The sequence below is a fragment of the Strix uralensis genome, chromosome 4 (assembly GCF_047716275.1).
Source record: "Strix uralensis isolate ZFMK-TIS-50842 chromosome 4, bStrUra1, whole genome shotgun sequence".
Taxonomy (NCBI): domain Eukaryota; kingdom Metazoa; phylum Chordata; class Aves; order Strigiformes; family Strigidae; genus Strix; species Strix uralensis.
The window spans coordinates 129977049-129992691 of record NC_133975.1 but is presented as its reverse complement, the minus strand read 5'-3'; the positions used below and the strand labels follow the sequence as shown (position 1 = coordinate 129992691).

The window sequence follows — 15643 nt, the reverse complement described above, 5'->3', positions numbered from 1 at the left end:
GATGGTCTTGGAGACACCTCAAGTTGGTCAAGATCAGAATCACGGGGCTCTGCAGCCTTGTGAACATAAAAGGATCCAGTGTTGCTCCCGTGGAGGAGTATCATACCTCTAAGGAAGCAGAAGGGTAAGAAGGGGATTGAGCTGTGGTGACTAATGGATTAAATCAGTGCTGTCCTTCCACTCTCTGCCCATTTCTGAAAGTAAGTCATAAAGCAACATTTTTTTGCAAATCTCACCTCACAATAACAGACCAGGCACAGAGGAAGGGAAAAGGGGTAGCATTAGGAGCTGTGTTCATTTCTTAAGGTCACTCAGAGCCATCCCATGTTTTTTCGGTTATTAAATCTCTTTATTCTACTGTGAACCTTGAAAAACGAGGCAGACATTTCTCCGTACAGCTTGGGAGGGCTGAGGTGAATAGGCTGGAGGAAGAACGCATAAAAGATACAGTCAAGGCTTTCTTGTTCTCAAATGCCTCAAAACTTTACAAAGAAGCAAGACAATGTCAGTGTAACAATAATGGGGAAAAGATGTAATTTACAGCAGCCATTACCCTTAAATAATTGCTGGAATCAAGCGAAGGAGGTATGAAGTCATACTTTTCAGTGTCTTTCAAGCTGTTTCCATAGGGAGCTTGGTGTGCCTTTGAAGCTACTCTTTATTTACAGCGAATGCTTACCAGCTCCTATCTCCTTCAGCCTGGTAGCATTACATGGCAAAGTCATTTTTCCTGTCTCACAGTTCCACGTGTGCCCTTCCAGGTGGGACTTGGGCCCAGAAGAGCTTTTCTGTGGTGTTGTCTAGGGGCTGGGTTGCAATCGCTTCTGCTGCTGCCCGTATGCCATCACGTTTTTTCTCTTCTGTTAACCTGCACACGGATTAAATCAAATTCATCCTCCGCGCAGGCATCTCTTTGGATGCACTGAAGAAAGGAACATTTACTTATCCTCTTATTCAGCATGAATAAAAGGTGGGATCATGCTTCCAGCCACTTTCCCCAGGATGTAGATCAAAGCCACACAGCTCGGTAGTCACCCAACCTCCGTTCCACATGGTAATGCAACATATTTGTTTATGTACTTATTCTTCAACACGTCTTAAATTATCAGGATGCGTACTGCTACCCTGAAGAACCGAAGACAGCTCTTCGCATCTCATCTCATTACTGATGCAGAACGGAGGTATTCTTGGATTATCAATAACAAATCTAAAAAATTCAATTATGACTAAAGTGGAATGGCAGTGAGCAGGGAGAGTGCTGCAGGCAGTGATTTATTACTGAACCCTGAATCAATGAATAACAAGCTTCATCAAGTACTTAGTAATGCCTTAGTGTTCTTCTACAGAAAGGAACATACACATTGTACTACAGAAAAGTTGCCAAAATGTAAAAAAAAATACCCAGCCCCAAGCACTGATTTATTCTTTTTCCTGCATTGCTCTAATGGCTGCTGCAGACCAGCTCGCTCCACCTGCCAAGGCCCTAAATTGTGGGATGTGAAATTATGGCAAAGGCCTCTTCGGAAGATGCAAGGAAAGAAATGATCCAGGCAGAAAAGGGAAGGTGACATTATCACAGCCACTCCTGACCAAGAGCTGGGAAAAGATGTGGTAAAGTATGTGCATATGGGGAAAAAAAAAAAAAGATTCCTTCCCTGGAAAACCTTAAGGTGTTGATAGACTGTGGAGAAATGATGTGGGATTTGTCTGCTCGTTACCAGTGACCTTCTTGCCAACTTTTGCTTGAGAACTAAGTTACTTTCTGCCGTAAGTAACTAAAGATGCAGGAGAGGGAAGTAGGGGTTGGAGTGAGGGGAATCTGTTCTTCCTGTGACCCTGTACAGCAGTTTCCTCACCTCACGGTGGGCCACAATCTGCTGAGTGCCCACAGCTCTCCCATTCCTCGGGCAGGAATCACACAGCCGTAGTATTTGCTGCAGCTGGTTTTGTTCCTGGGCAGCTGTGCACCCTGACGGAGGGCAGGCAGCCTGCGCAGGCCCTGTTGCTGTCCAGCTGAGGGGCTGGGGTCCCTGTGGAGACAGCAGGCTCCCTGTGGAGATGCCATCCCCTGCACAGCAGCAGGGGGAAGCAGTAGCTCTCCCTCACATCCCCAGGGTGACGCTGGGAGTGGGGTTTACCACAGAAACGAGTCACCAAAGCTGCCCCTGCCGCCCCCCATCACCTGTGAAGAACATGGCGGGGGAGAAGGGAGGGCGCCGCCGTGCGAAGCGCAGAAACCGGCGCCCCCCATTGGCCGAGCCCGGTGTCCACCAGCCCCACAACTCGACGCTCTATAGGCTGTCGCGCCCGCTGAGCCCGCCCCCAGCCCGTCCCCGCCCCGCCCAGAGAAGCGCCCGCAGCGCCCTCCTTTCTGCGCACGCGCAGTACGCCGGGGGGTGAGGGGCGCGTGCGCCACGGCGTGGGGGAGGAGCCAGCAGTGACGTCTCCAGGGGCACGTTCGCCGGCGCGGGAAGGCGGAAGCGCGCGCGGCGCGGCGGGACAAGATGGCGGCCGCCGGGCGGCTGTGTGGGCTGCTGTGTCTGGCGCTGGCGGCCGGTGCGGCTGCGCTGGGGAAACAGAGCCCGGTGAAGGTGCTGTCGGACGGCATGTGGCGAGAGCTGCTGCAGGGCGAGTGGATGGTGGAGTTGTGAGTCGGGGGGGGGGGGCGCTAAGGCTGCCGGGGCCCGGCGGGTGGGGGGTCTCTTAGCGGCCTGCTCTGAGGCCGCGGGGCCTGATCGGTGTCGTGTAGTGACGGACTTGTGCTGCCCGCAGCTATGCCCCTTGGTGTCCCGCCTGCCAGAACCTGCAGCCCGAGTGGGAGAAGTTTGCCGAGTGGGGCGAGGACCTGGACGTGAAGATCGCCAAAGTGGATGTCACGGAGCAGCCGGGTGAGGGTCTGGGCAGGGGGGAGTGTTGTGCGCCTTCCCCGTGGCTTCCGGTTTCTGAGCACTCGGGAGAGAATACTCGGTGCAAGTGTATGTGCTTTTAGGAAATAAGCAGAATTAATAGGAAATAATAAAGATCCTTTACTGATCTCTACCTAAGGTAGATTGCTATATGTAGACTAAATGCTTTAGTCTTTCTTAATAGTTAAAGAGAACAAGAAGATTTCTCCAGGGAATGATTTGGAAGGTTTCAAGGAGATTTTTGGCCATACTTCTAAAGTATCATATAGAGCAAAGATGTGGTTCCAGCCTTCCCTGTAGTAGTACCTCCATTTGTTGGCAAAAGGGAGTGCAAACAGCCTGGTCTCCCTTAGCTGAAGCTCACTTCTCTGAATTGCCCTCGTTTGTGTGGGATTTGTAAAAATGACCTTCTCCACGCTGACACTTTTATCTAAAGTCACGTAAGAACTTTTGAACCTGCCTCACTTGGATTATTTTTTGCAAGCACTGGAGGTTGCAGGTCATGGGGGAAAAGGAGAGCACCTCTGAAGAGCTACAGCCAAAATACTCAAGTAGAACAGTTATCCCCAAACATCTCTTTTTCCCCAGTGAGAAACTTTCTTGCTCTTTGTCCAGGGGCCTTTTCTTTTAGATTCTGTGCAGTACTTGTGCAAATCAAAGTTTGTGTTTGATCACAATTAAAATGTGATACCTGTGGAAGCAGCTGTTTTTATTTTGGTGTGTAATAACATTTCTTGCGTGTTCTTACATGAGTGCGCTACTATTCTGAAAATAACTATTTTCTTACAGGATTAAGTGGACGATTTATCATAACAGCTCTTCCTACCATCTATCAGTAAGTATGCAATGCAGCAGGATTTTTTTGGAGAAGAGTGGATATTTTTTTTCCTTTTTTGGGGGGCAGATGAATGAGATTAACCATGCACTTTAAGAATGTGAGTTACTTCACACCAAGACAACCACTGTCTTACTTGCTGTGACCTTACAGTACTGTCAGTTGATTATTTTTTTTTCCCTTCAGGCCTTATTTATTCTGTCTTTTCGTGGGTGCTTCTGTTTTGCAATCTTTTCTCTGTGGGTTGATCTCAATGCAGTCGTGTGACAAGTGCATTAGAAAGATCGTTATCTTTTTGTGAAATTGCAACCTAAAGCTTGCCAAGATACACATGGAGTCAAGATGTTAGAAACAGTTGTAGTCAAGGTTTCTGGAAAACATTTTAGAGCCAATGTTATTTAAAGCAAGGTAAAGCTTAAAAAAAAAAGGCAGGGTGATGGGTGGGAAGATGTTGAGTGGAAACAAATGGTGTGTGCTTGGACTGTCTAAAATAAAGGACTTCTTTTGTTTGGTTTACAGCTGTAAAGATGGAGAGTTCAGGAGATACCAGGGTGCAAGAACTAAAACTGATTTCATAAATTTCATCAGTGAGCAGGAATGGAAATCCATTGAACCAGTTTCATCATGGTTTGGTCCTTCCTCCTTCCTGTAAGTTTCGGTAGGATTTTTATAAATGTTTGACAACAAATTATTATACTTTAAGGACATGCTGGGACAGGTCCTTAGGTGTGCCGCACCTGGTGCTGCCTCCTTGTTAACAGCTCATGCAGTGGCTCTGTGAGAAGTGTGTGGACATGCTGGGTGGGTGGTCATGCCTCCTCCGTCAGCTGTGGGAGGATTGTCTGCACGAGCATAGCAGAGATGTCCTGAGCAAGGTTTACTTTTCGAGGCTTCAAATAGTTGTAGGTGGCTGTGTTGTTTTACTAAGCTCTTCTAGGTAACTCACTGACACTTGAAGTTCTTTTGTTTATATGGCAGCAAGATGTTTTGCCTAGATAAACTCTAGGAAATTAGCAATAAAATAACGTAGCAACATAGTTGTAAGGTATGGACTGGCCATTTAAGAAGACATATCTGTAGCAAAGGTAAAAAGCAGAGTGGAAGGATGAAGATTAATTTGTTAAGGAAAAGTGGGGAGGAAACATGGTCTCTGGGATTCTTTCTAGTTTTGTGGCTTTGCAGTGCTTTTAGTTGTTGCTGTTTGTGCTGCCTGGTGGTTTTTGAGTAGTTGAGTAACTGAGTGGTAAAGTGTGTTGGAGAGACCATTGGTTGAGGCAAATAAACCCAATTGTTCATGGTTTTTCTTCTGTTAAAGCAATGATGGCTGAAACACCTCTGTGCTAAGTGTTGTAGCAGTGCTCAGTTTAGGAAGCGTTATGCTAGACTGAAATTCTACATTTCTTGTGGCTCTTCTAGGAAATTCAGCATTGTTACTTTGTCTACTCTCAGTGCTATTTGAATCTTCAAACTGTGTGGTTGGTCTAGAAAGTATATTAGCCCACACCGAGGAATGTGTGAAATGGGGCACTAATTTTAGGATTAATAAGTTTTCTATTACAAGTGTAGAGGACCAGCTCCATTTTTTGAGCGTACTGAAACAGTATGCAGGCTTCTTCTATGGATCACTCATTAGCAACTTAGGTTGGCTTAATGTTTCTAATTCTTGTTTCCTTTAAAGATAGTGAATACTTAATGCTAAGTCTCACAGTAGCAGGGAAATGTCAGAATTGGCAGGGTATACACGGCAGATAGCCTGGTCTTTTTCACTTGTATGTAAAATACGGCTCGAGTATCTGAAGAGCTCTCGGTTCTTATATAACTTGATTTTTTTTTTTAAGGTTAATTTTTTTTTTAATAAAATCTCCAGATGCTTAATTCTTAAGATTGTGAGAGTTCCAGCTAACTTCTCATAGACTCTTGGCTCAAGTACAACTTAGAACATCCACAAAAGTAACTGAAATTCCTATGTCAGCAGATCCAAGTCAAGGCAGTTGGTGATTTCGTAGTTGTCCTTATGTGGAATGTTATACAAGCTGATGTTGGTACCGAAGGTAGCCTCATGGGAAAGACAAAACAGAAGATAAAAATCAAAGTAGTTAGAAGGGAAACCAGAAATGAGCAGAAGGTTCTTCAACATGGGGCTAAATAATGACCAGTCAGGCAAATCAGAATATAAAGGTATGTGACTGGCTTAAAGATAATTTCAGTTATTTTTTTTTTCTGCTTTGTTTCAGGATGAGCAGTATGTCAGCTTTGTTTCAGTTGTCAATGTGGATCAGGGTATGTGCTTAGACCTCTACTTTTATTAAGATAAAATAATCTTAATAGACATGATATTCAGCTGTTCTTGAAATGATTCTCTTGTCTTTTATTCCAGCACTGCCATGGTTATTTAACAGAAAATGTTGGGATACCAGTCTGGGGCTCGTATGCTGTTTTTGCGTTGGCAACTCTGTTTTCTGGACTGATTCTGGGACTTGTAAGTGAAGCACTTGAAACAGATTGGCTTGTGGCTAGTGTGTATTATACTAATGCCTTCTGTGCCTCAGTATTTAATAGTCAGACCAGTTGTTCTTGGGGTCCCCAGCCTGCTGAGCTGAAAGGGGTGGGGAGCAGAATGAAGCCCCCATAATCCAAGGGGAAATAATTAGCGACCTGCTGCACCACTTAGACGTGCAGAGATCTGTGGGGTCGGGTGGTATCCACCCAAGGGTGCTGAGGGAGCTGGTGGAAGTGCTCATCAAGCCACTTTCCATCATTTATCAGCAGTCCTGGCTCACTGGGGAAGTCCCAGGTGACTGGAGGTTGGCAAATGTGACACCCAGCTACGAGGAGGGCTGGAAGGAGGATCTGGGGTACTCCAGGTCTGTCAGCCTGACCTCGGTGCTGGGGAAGGTTGTGGAGCAGATCATCCTGAGTGCCTCCACACGGCACGTACAGGACAGCCAGGTGATCTGGCCTAGTCAGCCATGGGTTTATGAAAGGCAGGTCCTGCTTGACTAACCTGATCTCCTTCTACGGCAGGGGAACCTGCTTAGGGGGTGAGGGAAAGGCTGTGGATGTTGTCTCGATGGGTTAAAAACTGACTGATGGTTGGGCCCAGAGAGTGGTGGTGAATGGAATTAAATCCACTTGGTGGCTGGTCACAAGCGGTGTTCCCCAGGGGTCAGTACTGGGGCCAGTTCTGTTTAATATCTTTATCAATTATTTAACTACTTGAGTGTGTCCAGAGAAGGGCAACGGAGCTGGTGCAGGGTCTGGAGCACAGGTCTGATGGGGAGTGGCTGAGGGAACTGGGGGGGTTTAGTCTGGAGAAGAGGAGGCTGAGGGGAGACCTCATGGCCCTCTACAGCTACCTGAAAGGAGGGTGCAGAGAGGGGGGATGAGTCTCTTGAGCCAAGGAACAAGCGCCAGGACAAGAGGAATCACCCTCAAGTTGTGCCAGGGGCGGTTTAGATTGAATGTTAGGAAAAATTTCTTCCCCAAAAGGGTTGTCAAGCATTGGAACAGGCTGCCCAGGGCAGTGGTGGAGTCCCCATCCCTGGAGGGATTTAAAAGACGTGTAGATGTGGCGCTTAGGGACATGGTTTGGAGGTGGACTTGGCAGTGCCAGGTTAACTGTTGAACTCGATGATCTTTTAAGAGTCTTTTCCATTCTGAATGATTCTTTGATTCTAATGTGCAGGATGTTTGGAGGCTTAAACTTGTCTGTCTTTGTTTTCAGGTAATGGTGTTCTTGGCAGACTGTATCTGTCCTTCCAAAAGACACAGACCACCACAGTACCCTCACTCAAGTAAGCCTGCTGTATGCTTCTAAGTCAGTGAAGCTGTTTGGTAAATCTTATTTAATAAATACCAGTAGGTAACTTGTGTCTGCAGGACGTGAGATTTAGTGAAGAAGCTCACACTTGTGATTGATGCTTTGCTTTACTTGCAGCTGTTTGCCCTTAGGCTTTGTAGTGGGTTTGTATTTAGCTAAAGCTAAACTATTTTTACAAAACTTTTTTAGGAGAGGGAAAAAACGTTTTTACAGCATTTTCATACCTGCAAGATATGAAATTCCATATGTGCAGGGAGATAAGTTTTGAGTGGAGCTCCCTGTTGCTAAACAGGGGGTTTGCATAAATTTTAGGGGAAAAGTGAGGATTAAAAGTGAATTTGTGTTTCTGTGGATAGTAAATGATTCTGTTTGGGGTTTGCCTCTGGAGTTTTTTTAAGGTAGTCTTAAAAAGTCATGAAAAAAGATCAGAATGCTTGGTTTATGGTTTGTAGGAACCTGACTTATTTTTTTTTTAAAGTTGGAGGATGTTACCTTGTCTAGGTAGTCTGTAATCTCTTAATAGTTGATTTGTGGGTAACCTCATGGTAGCAACAATTCTACCTAAGATAGAAGTTCAAGTGACTGATACTGGAAAGTGCTACCTGGATTAAATTCATTAAAATTCTGTGATAGCCTGTGATGTTTAAAAAAAGTGTATTTCACATGGTAATGGCATTTATTTGTGCATGCATGTTTTTCTTTCTCCTTAAGGAAAGCTAGCTCCAGAGTCAGCTCAGCTGCTGAAAAAGCTGGATGAAGAGCAAGAAGCAGATGAGGAAGATATCTCAGATGATGAAACGGAGGGTAAAGAGGTGTCCAACAGAAGCTCGTCACCGAATGCTGTAAGGCAACGCCCAGTGACCGCTGCTGCTACAGTGGATAAATCTTAGCTGTATTTACATGCAGGATTAGTGTTTGAGTCACCAACTCGGAAGGAGATAAATGTCAAATCCTTCAGCTTGAAGAGAGGAATGACTCCTGTCATGGTAATATTGATGCATTTCATGAATTCAGAGAAAAAAAAAAAGGCATCTTTGGCATCAGGTATTCAAAACTAAAACATGCTGTTGCAAATGGCTGAAACTTCTCCTGTCTGTGTGCAGAGAAGTGCCAAGAAATAATTTATGTGGCTTCTTGAATGACTTGTTCTATAGGGATTTTTTTTTTAACAGAATGTAAACCAGTGTACTTGTTGCATTAGGGAGCATTAGCAAGGAAAATGCACTAACCTGTTTGCTGTTAAAGCATTCAAAAAAGTTTCTTGGTATAAATCTTATCTAGTTGTGCTCTGAAGGAATGCTGAGGGGAAAAGTTCCTTCAGTTATGGGACATATTCCAGGCTTTTTATGTGACAAAAACTGCTTTCTGCTATGACAATGAGTGCTACAGACCCCCCAATCTTTCTTCTTCCAAAGAGATGAGTTGCTGTCTTCGTTTAGAGGAACAGAAGCTGCTAGAGAGTTTGTCTTTGCCATCCTCCCAGGTGGAGACTACCACAAGCGCTCTGTGTAGTGTGGATTCTCTGGCTGACCAGAAACCTGCTATTTGCATCGATTTCTTTTAGAAAAGGCTGTAGAAAACTATAGGAGCTTCTTGGCGAACTAATTCTGCTCTAGAAACGATTACCAGTAGCGCCGTGAAGTCTTGTTTGTCTCAGTGACTCCGATTCAGATGGGAATAGTTTACACGCAGGGTTCTCTGCTGAGTGCAAATCCTATCAGTTCATCCTGCTGGATGGCAGTAGGGCTCTGCTTATTTTTAATAGATTATCAGTGATTTCTGCTTAATCAAATTTCACTGCAAATCCAGTCAAGCTGTACCTGGTCTGAAGCTGAAATAACTGCTTCGTAATTTCTTTTACAGAAAGTCATCTTTTCTGTTTTCACGAAACCATCTTGAAACAATTACCCTAATTCTTTCTTTAAAAAAACCCTGTAGTCTGCTGTTTTCTGTATGGTATTTGTTTTCACTTTGTATAGAAATAAAAAGAATGCACATGCGCATTGGACCAGTGTTATCTTGCATCGCTTGTAAAGAATTTTCCATATTCTTTCAGTTAATTTCCAGAGTATTTGCAAGGGAAGGGTTAGCCTAATGCTGAGCACGCTTAGGTTTTTTTGACAAGCCTGTTCTTGCTGGATTTTTTCTTTTTTGGGGGGCGGTTTTGTTTCTTTTAGTTCTTTTTTTTAAATTGTTCATCTGAGTGGGTTTGCAGGACTGGCAGTTGATAAATCTGTGTCAGTAGTAAACTTGGTCGTGAGTAATTAAGACCGCAAACAGAAACGTTCTTGATATTTTTCACTGCAGCCTGGCTCTCTAAAGCCAGGCTTTCCTAGTGAGTATGAAGAAGAGCATCAGACAAGGAGCTCCTAATTAACTCCATGCGATATGAAAGAAATACTGGGAAAAACAATATTCAGAGCTCTTGCAGGTGAATTGGCTTGTAAAGCTGTTAAGAATACATCATGTTTTTTGTCAGTCTTGAACACTTCTTTGTAAGCTGCGTTTTAAATATATCTGATAAGTCATAATTCATTCTCCATGTTATGAAAAAAGTGATTCAGCTATCCAAATATCTGAGCGAATCTTCCAGCAAGGTCTTGGATGAGTAAGAATGAGTTGTTACGTAGGATGTATGGAACTTCCTCCTTTGACTTTTTTCTTTATTTTTTTCTTTTTCTGAACATCGGTGCTCTGGAATGATTTATGACTTCAGTGCTGGGTTATGTGTTAGGAAGATATAACTGATGCTTGAAAGGGTCCTTTTGGTTAAAATCTGAGTGTTCCTGTCATTTTTAAATACCAAACTTTTCCTGGTGTTTAAATGAAGACAACTGTGTGCTGTAAATGCCCTTAAGGTGTTGGTCTTATGGGATTGCCTTAAATTCTCTAGAAGTTAAGATCTTAGCCTTTGTCACTAGTAAAATAAAGCAATAAATCCCTGATATACGAAGGAGAACTAGTAGCACTGTGTTTGATAAATGGTGTATTTCATTAGTTTGGAGAGGGCTTGACAAGACACGGGTCACGGAAATGCTGTATGCTGTTGTTAGGGAAAAGTGCTGGATTGTTTTAAAAGCTGTTTTAAAATTGTTTAAAAACTATATGGGCTAACTCCACTTGGAATATATTGAAATGTAGCTGTTATAAATGCAGGGTTTTCTAAGTTTTAAGTTACTTTAAAACTGTGCAATATAGAAAGTATATACTGATAACTTTTGGTGAACTTTTAATTTTAAAAGAACAACCAACCTTTTTTTTTTTTGTGCTGTACTTTTAGACTCCTGGTCTAACAAGAACTTCTAGCACTAATTTACCTTGCCTTTGCCTTCTGCACACCTACCTTTTCTTACTGCCTCCCTGCCTTAGGCAAGTAACCAAATTTCAGAACTGCCTCCTAGTCATAAGTGTTCCCAGTGGCTGGAATCCAGCCTCTGTGTGGCAGAGCTATGCTTGTGACTAGTGTCACTTCTGCAAGTTCTGTTTTGATTATCCATAGGCAGCTTGTGTTTGCTGATCTCTGTAAATCGTACCGTTCATTTTTTTAATAATGTTATGGTTTTGTCCTGTGAATATTTAAATTTCTTGATATTTTTTTTAAAAATAATATTCCAAAGATGTTTACTGAGGCTGAGCGAAGTTTGCAATGTAACAAATGTGTGTAAGAGCCTGTCCTTTGCGTGTTTTGATGATGCTTGAATATCAGTTTTGTAAAAGTTAGACCGCCCTTTCCATGTCATCACCTTGACTGAGCATGTCCAGTTTTATTCCAGAAGGAATCACTTAACTGTAACAATGCTTTTTTTTTTTTAATGCTTCAGAGAGTCTTCAAGTAAAAAATAACCACCAGCTTTGGATTCCTGTGTTTGTGTCTTTTTTTTTTTTCTTTTAAGACAGTATCTTGCCATTCAGCAATGAAGCAAAATTGCAGCTATTTCCATGGAAGAAAACTTGTAACACTACAGCTAACAAACCATTTGTGATAAGTCTTTTTGAAAAGACAGGTTTAAGTACTTCAAACTAAAGCTGCACTGAGGTACTTGTGTTTTTTTAATTGAGACTGGCTTGAGTATGGTAATGGTAACATGAGCTGACTACTTATCATTTTGGTTAGATGTTTTGTATGGTTTGGGAGGGAGCTTTCACACATACCAGGCCTAGACAGCAACGGTAATAAAATGCGTCTTGTGTTGTAAAAAAGAATGTAGGCTGGAGTTGACAAATGATGTTTAAAATTCAGTTCTTTGTAACTTTTTTCTGTATTTGCGTAAAACGCATGCAAATCTTATTTCAGCTACAGATGGACTCCTCCCCTCTCCCACCCACCCGCTGTACATCAGATCTTAACAGCTGAAGGGGTCAGCATGGCTGAATTTATCTTGGAGTGGGAAGCTTAATTGAGAATTATACGAGTTCTGAAATGCAAGAGGCTTCTTGAGGAGGAGACAACTCCAGACAAGGTATGCTCAAAGCATTACCGAGTAACAGCCGGCCCAGTGCAAAACTTGCCATCAGAGAGTCCGTCTTGCCCCTTCCCTCGCTCTTTCCTCCATCTCTTAGGAGTGGATGTTGAGAACATGGGAGCTCTCCGTGTCAGCTCTTGGTCTGAATGTGTGGAGTTTTCTGGGAATATTCTGGGAAAATACTCCTGCTGGGGAGGATCTGTAAGAGTAAGGAATATGTATTGTCTGGGGAACGTGGATGCGGATACAAGCCTAACTTCCCTACTCTTCCACTCAATATATTGTGTATAACAGAAAATAATAGCCAGTCCAAAAGAAAAAAAAAACGAGCAAAAATAGTCAAACTGAAGTATATTAGTTAAAATTGTTGGGACCAGCCTGATGAAAAATGAAAAAGCAACTATGCTTAGCTGGCAACCTGGCAAACGGGTTGCCAAAGTCAACCATCGGTTTGGTTTTGAAATGAGTAGTTTCAGTTATGACAACGATTGCTGGGGAAGGAGAAATTTCAGTACGCCATAGCACTCTTTCAGTGTTTAGAAACACCGAAGTACAATGCCAATTTTAAGGCTGCTTTGCTTTTAAAGAGGAGGGAATCTGCCCTGCAGCTGTCTTATCTCCGTGTTTGTAGTAGCTGAAGTTCTTGGTTTGACCTGAACAGCAGCACCTTTTAGCTCTTCCCTGAATTTTATTTCTGACCACTATTCTGGCTAATACTGTGAAATTCACTCTTAGGTCAGCTTTTCTTTACCTTGCTGAACTACTTATCTTGTGGGCTTAACTTCAGTAACTTTCTAGAAGAGATTCTGCCTCAGTCTGCTCTTTTCCCACGCTTTTCCATATTTAGCTCTTTAAAACTCCAGATAGAAGTTTCACTTCTATTTAGCATTGGTTATAGAAATTCTCTTAACTGCAGGGCGGGTCCAGAAAGCCAACTCCTAGACATGCATCCGATGTCTAATAGTCATCTTTAATCTATGAAAGGAATAAATACATTTCCTTTATCTTGTGAAGTACGTATCCCTGTTGTAGCACTTTTATTTGACCTTAACTTCTTGCAAACAAAACTTCTTTCAGGCTCCTGAGGCTGAACTCATGGGAGGCATCTGGGCTTCCAGCCCTACCTCCCTGTGGGACAAGTGCTCGGCACTGGTGAGGCTGCACCTCGATTCCTGGGTTCAGTTTTGGGCCCCTCACTCCAAAAAGGCCATTGAATGACTCGAGCGTGTCCAGAGAAGGGCAACGGAGCTGGTGCAGGGTCTGGAGCACAGGTCTGATGGGGAGTGGCTGAGGGAACTGGGGGGGTTTAGTCTGGAGAAGAGGAGGCTGACGGGAGACCTCATGGCCCTCTACAACTCCCTGAAAGGAGGGTGCAGAGAGGGGGGATGAGTCTCTTGAGCCAAGGAACAAGCGCCAGCACAAGAGGGAATGGCCTCAAGCTGCGCCAGGGCAGGGTCAGACTGGCTCTTAGGAAGTATTTCTTTGCAGAAGGGGGTGTTGGGCGTTGGAATGGGCTGCCCAGGGCAGGGGGGGAGTCCCCATCCCTGGAGGGGTTGAAGAGTCGGGTTGACCCAGCGCTGAGGGATCTGGTGGAGTTGAGAATGGTCAGGGTGAGGTTCATGGTTGGACTGGAGGATCTTCAAGGTCTTTTCCAACAGAGATGATTCTGAGATTCTGTGCTGAGGGGTAACGGTGGGTGTGGGCTCGTATATGACCAATGTCCTTGGAGTGACAGCAGGTTCTGAAATACCCATGTCCATCAGAGGGGGGAAGAGACACCAGTGCCATCTTCTGGGTGTCTCTTTTTAAAAAGGTTCATTTATAAGTTAAATTATGCCTCCTAGATCAAAGAGTTTTAAAAATGGCTAGATGAGAAGCAATGTTAACACAAGATCATCATTAAAGATAATATTTTTGTCAGCTGTGCTTTTCCTTCTAGAGTTTATGCTTTGAACCTGAACCTCAATGTCCTTTTTTCTGTTTTCCCCTCACATGACACATAATTTCTCAGAAAGATGATGTCTCTGAATCTTCCTTTAAACTCCTTGGCATGTGGGATGGCTACTCCCCTCTGAATCCTTGCTGGATCAAGACTATCAAGTGCAGGGAAAAGGCTGTTCAGAGTAAAAATTTCTTCTTGCCTGTGGCTGAAGTCACAGGGATACAGGATGCCATTGCCCCAGGGCAAGTTCAACTGGTGTGTCCCTTCCCTCTTGTATTCCCAGCACAAGCGTAGGCACCGTGACAAGGTGACAAGTGACAAGGAAAGGCTGCTGGCCCTGTTAGCGTCACCGCACAAGGCTTGTTTTGTTTCAGTGAAGCTCAGACCTGCTATTAGCACTGTTGATGTAAATCTTTTCCACCTGACTCATTGGCCTAGCCAAGATCTTGTTCACTGACAGACCACAGTGTGTATTTGACTTGGAATTGCAGTTTGATCTGTCAAAAAAAAACCCCAAAAACACAAGGAGGCCAAGTGCTGGTTTTGGGTGGCCTGAGTTCCCTTGATCTTCTGTGTCAGTGGGAAGAGCCTGGAGCCGCCAGAGATGCTGGGCATGAGGGAAATGGGCAGGATATGAACTGAATATGGTCTACAGGAGTGCGAGGGGTGCAGGGACCTGTTTGGCACTGGCTTGGTGTGACACTGTTATGCCCTGATAACAAACGATGGCTGAGCAAAGCTGTTCCTTACCCATGCCTGCAGAGTGTGGCTGGTTTCTTCACACAGGTTGTCTCAGTCCCTGGGTCTCCCAGGAAAATATCACACATTATCCTTGTTGAATCTTCCTGGCTCTTTACTGGACTGCAGAGCTGATTTCTTAAGTCATTGGAGAAGTGGTTCTCCAAGGGTAAGTAACAGTTTCTTCCTCTTCTCCCCATCCCCTTGTCAAGCATTCATCAAGGACATGAAGAGCTTTTTTTATTTATTTATTTCAACAGGATTTTGTTAACAGTAACTTGAGATTAAATACTCAGTATTAAGCAGGTTTTGGTGTGGGCTCTGTGTATGCCCAGCTGATCAGAAATAGAAATTATATCTGATGTGTCCCCCTTAGGCTAGAGCTTGTGCCTGTGGCCAAACTTCCCAAAGGTTTTGACTTGCTGAAGGATCTGTTGTGAGTGGTGACGCCCTAACACAAAAGCTGATCAATGAAATCCTGTGTGAAGATGAATAAAAGCAAAATGTTTTTCAAATACCTCTTGTTCAGGGAGAAGAATCTGCATGTAATCTCTGCTATATTCTATTTTTAAATACAGTAGTTTGTAGTCAGTTTGATGTGTGTGGTAGGCGACATCGTGACAGGTTTCTGAAGGAACTGTCTGGTTTGATGCGTCAGTTGTCAGAGCCCTAGACGAGGATGATCCATCCCCTTCCAGATCTGTGGAGGCTACAGCCAGTTGTCAGCCCAGCTGAGAGGGGGCAGTGATTTTTGCTGAAGATGGCCAGGTCCCCCCCCCCGAGTGGGATCTGAGTTTTTCTGGGAGATTTCTGTATGTTTTCTTAAGTGTAAGAGACAGCAAGAACAAACCCTGCCAGGAGCTGTTGCCCCCGGGGGAAGCGTTGTTTGTCTTGATGCTCTGATGACTAAAACTCAAACCACCATGGGGTGGTGTAGTG

General features: G+C 44.0%; 1 protein-coding gene across 1 annotated transcript; it reads left to right on the top strand.

Moving 5' to 3' along the window:
* The first annotated feature begins 2462 nt into the window (after positions 1-2462).
* TMX1 (thioredoxin related transmembrane protein 1) lies at positions 2463-11418 on the top strand. Its single transcript, XM_074869213.1, has 8 exons — positions 2463-2647; positions 2773-2888; positions 3696-3741; positions 4261-4389; positions 5976-6021; positions 6119-6220; positions 7466-7535; positions 8273-11418. The coding sequence occupies exons 1-8, from the start codon at positions 2505-2507 to the stop codon at positions 8449-8451; spliced, it is 831 nt and encodes a 276-aa protein (XP_074725314.1). The 5' UTR covers positions 2463-2504; the 3' UTR covers positions 8452-11418.
* Positions 11419-15643: the final 4225 nt, after the last annotated feature.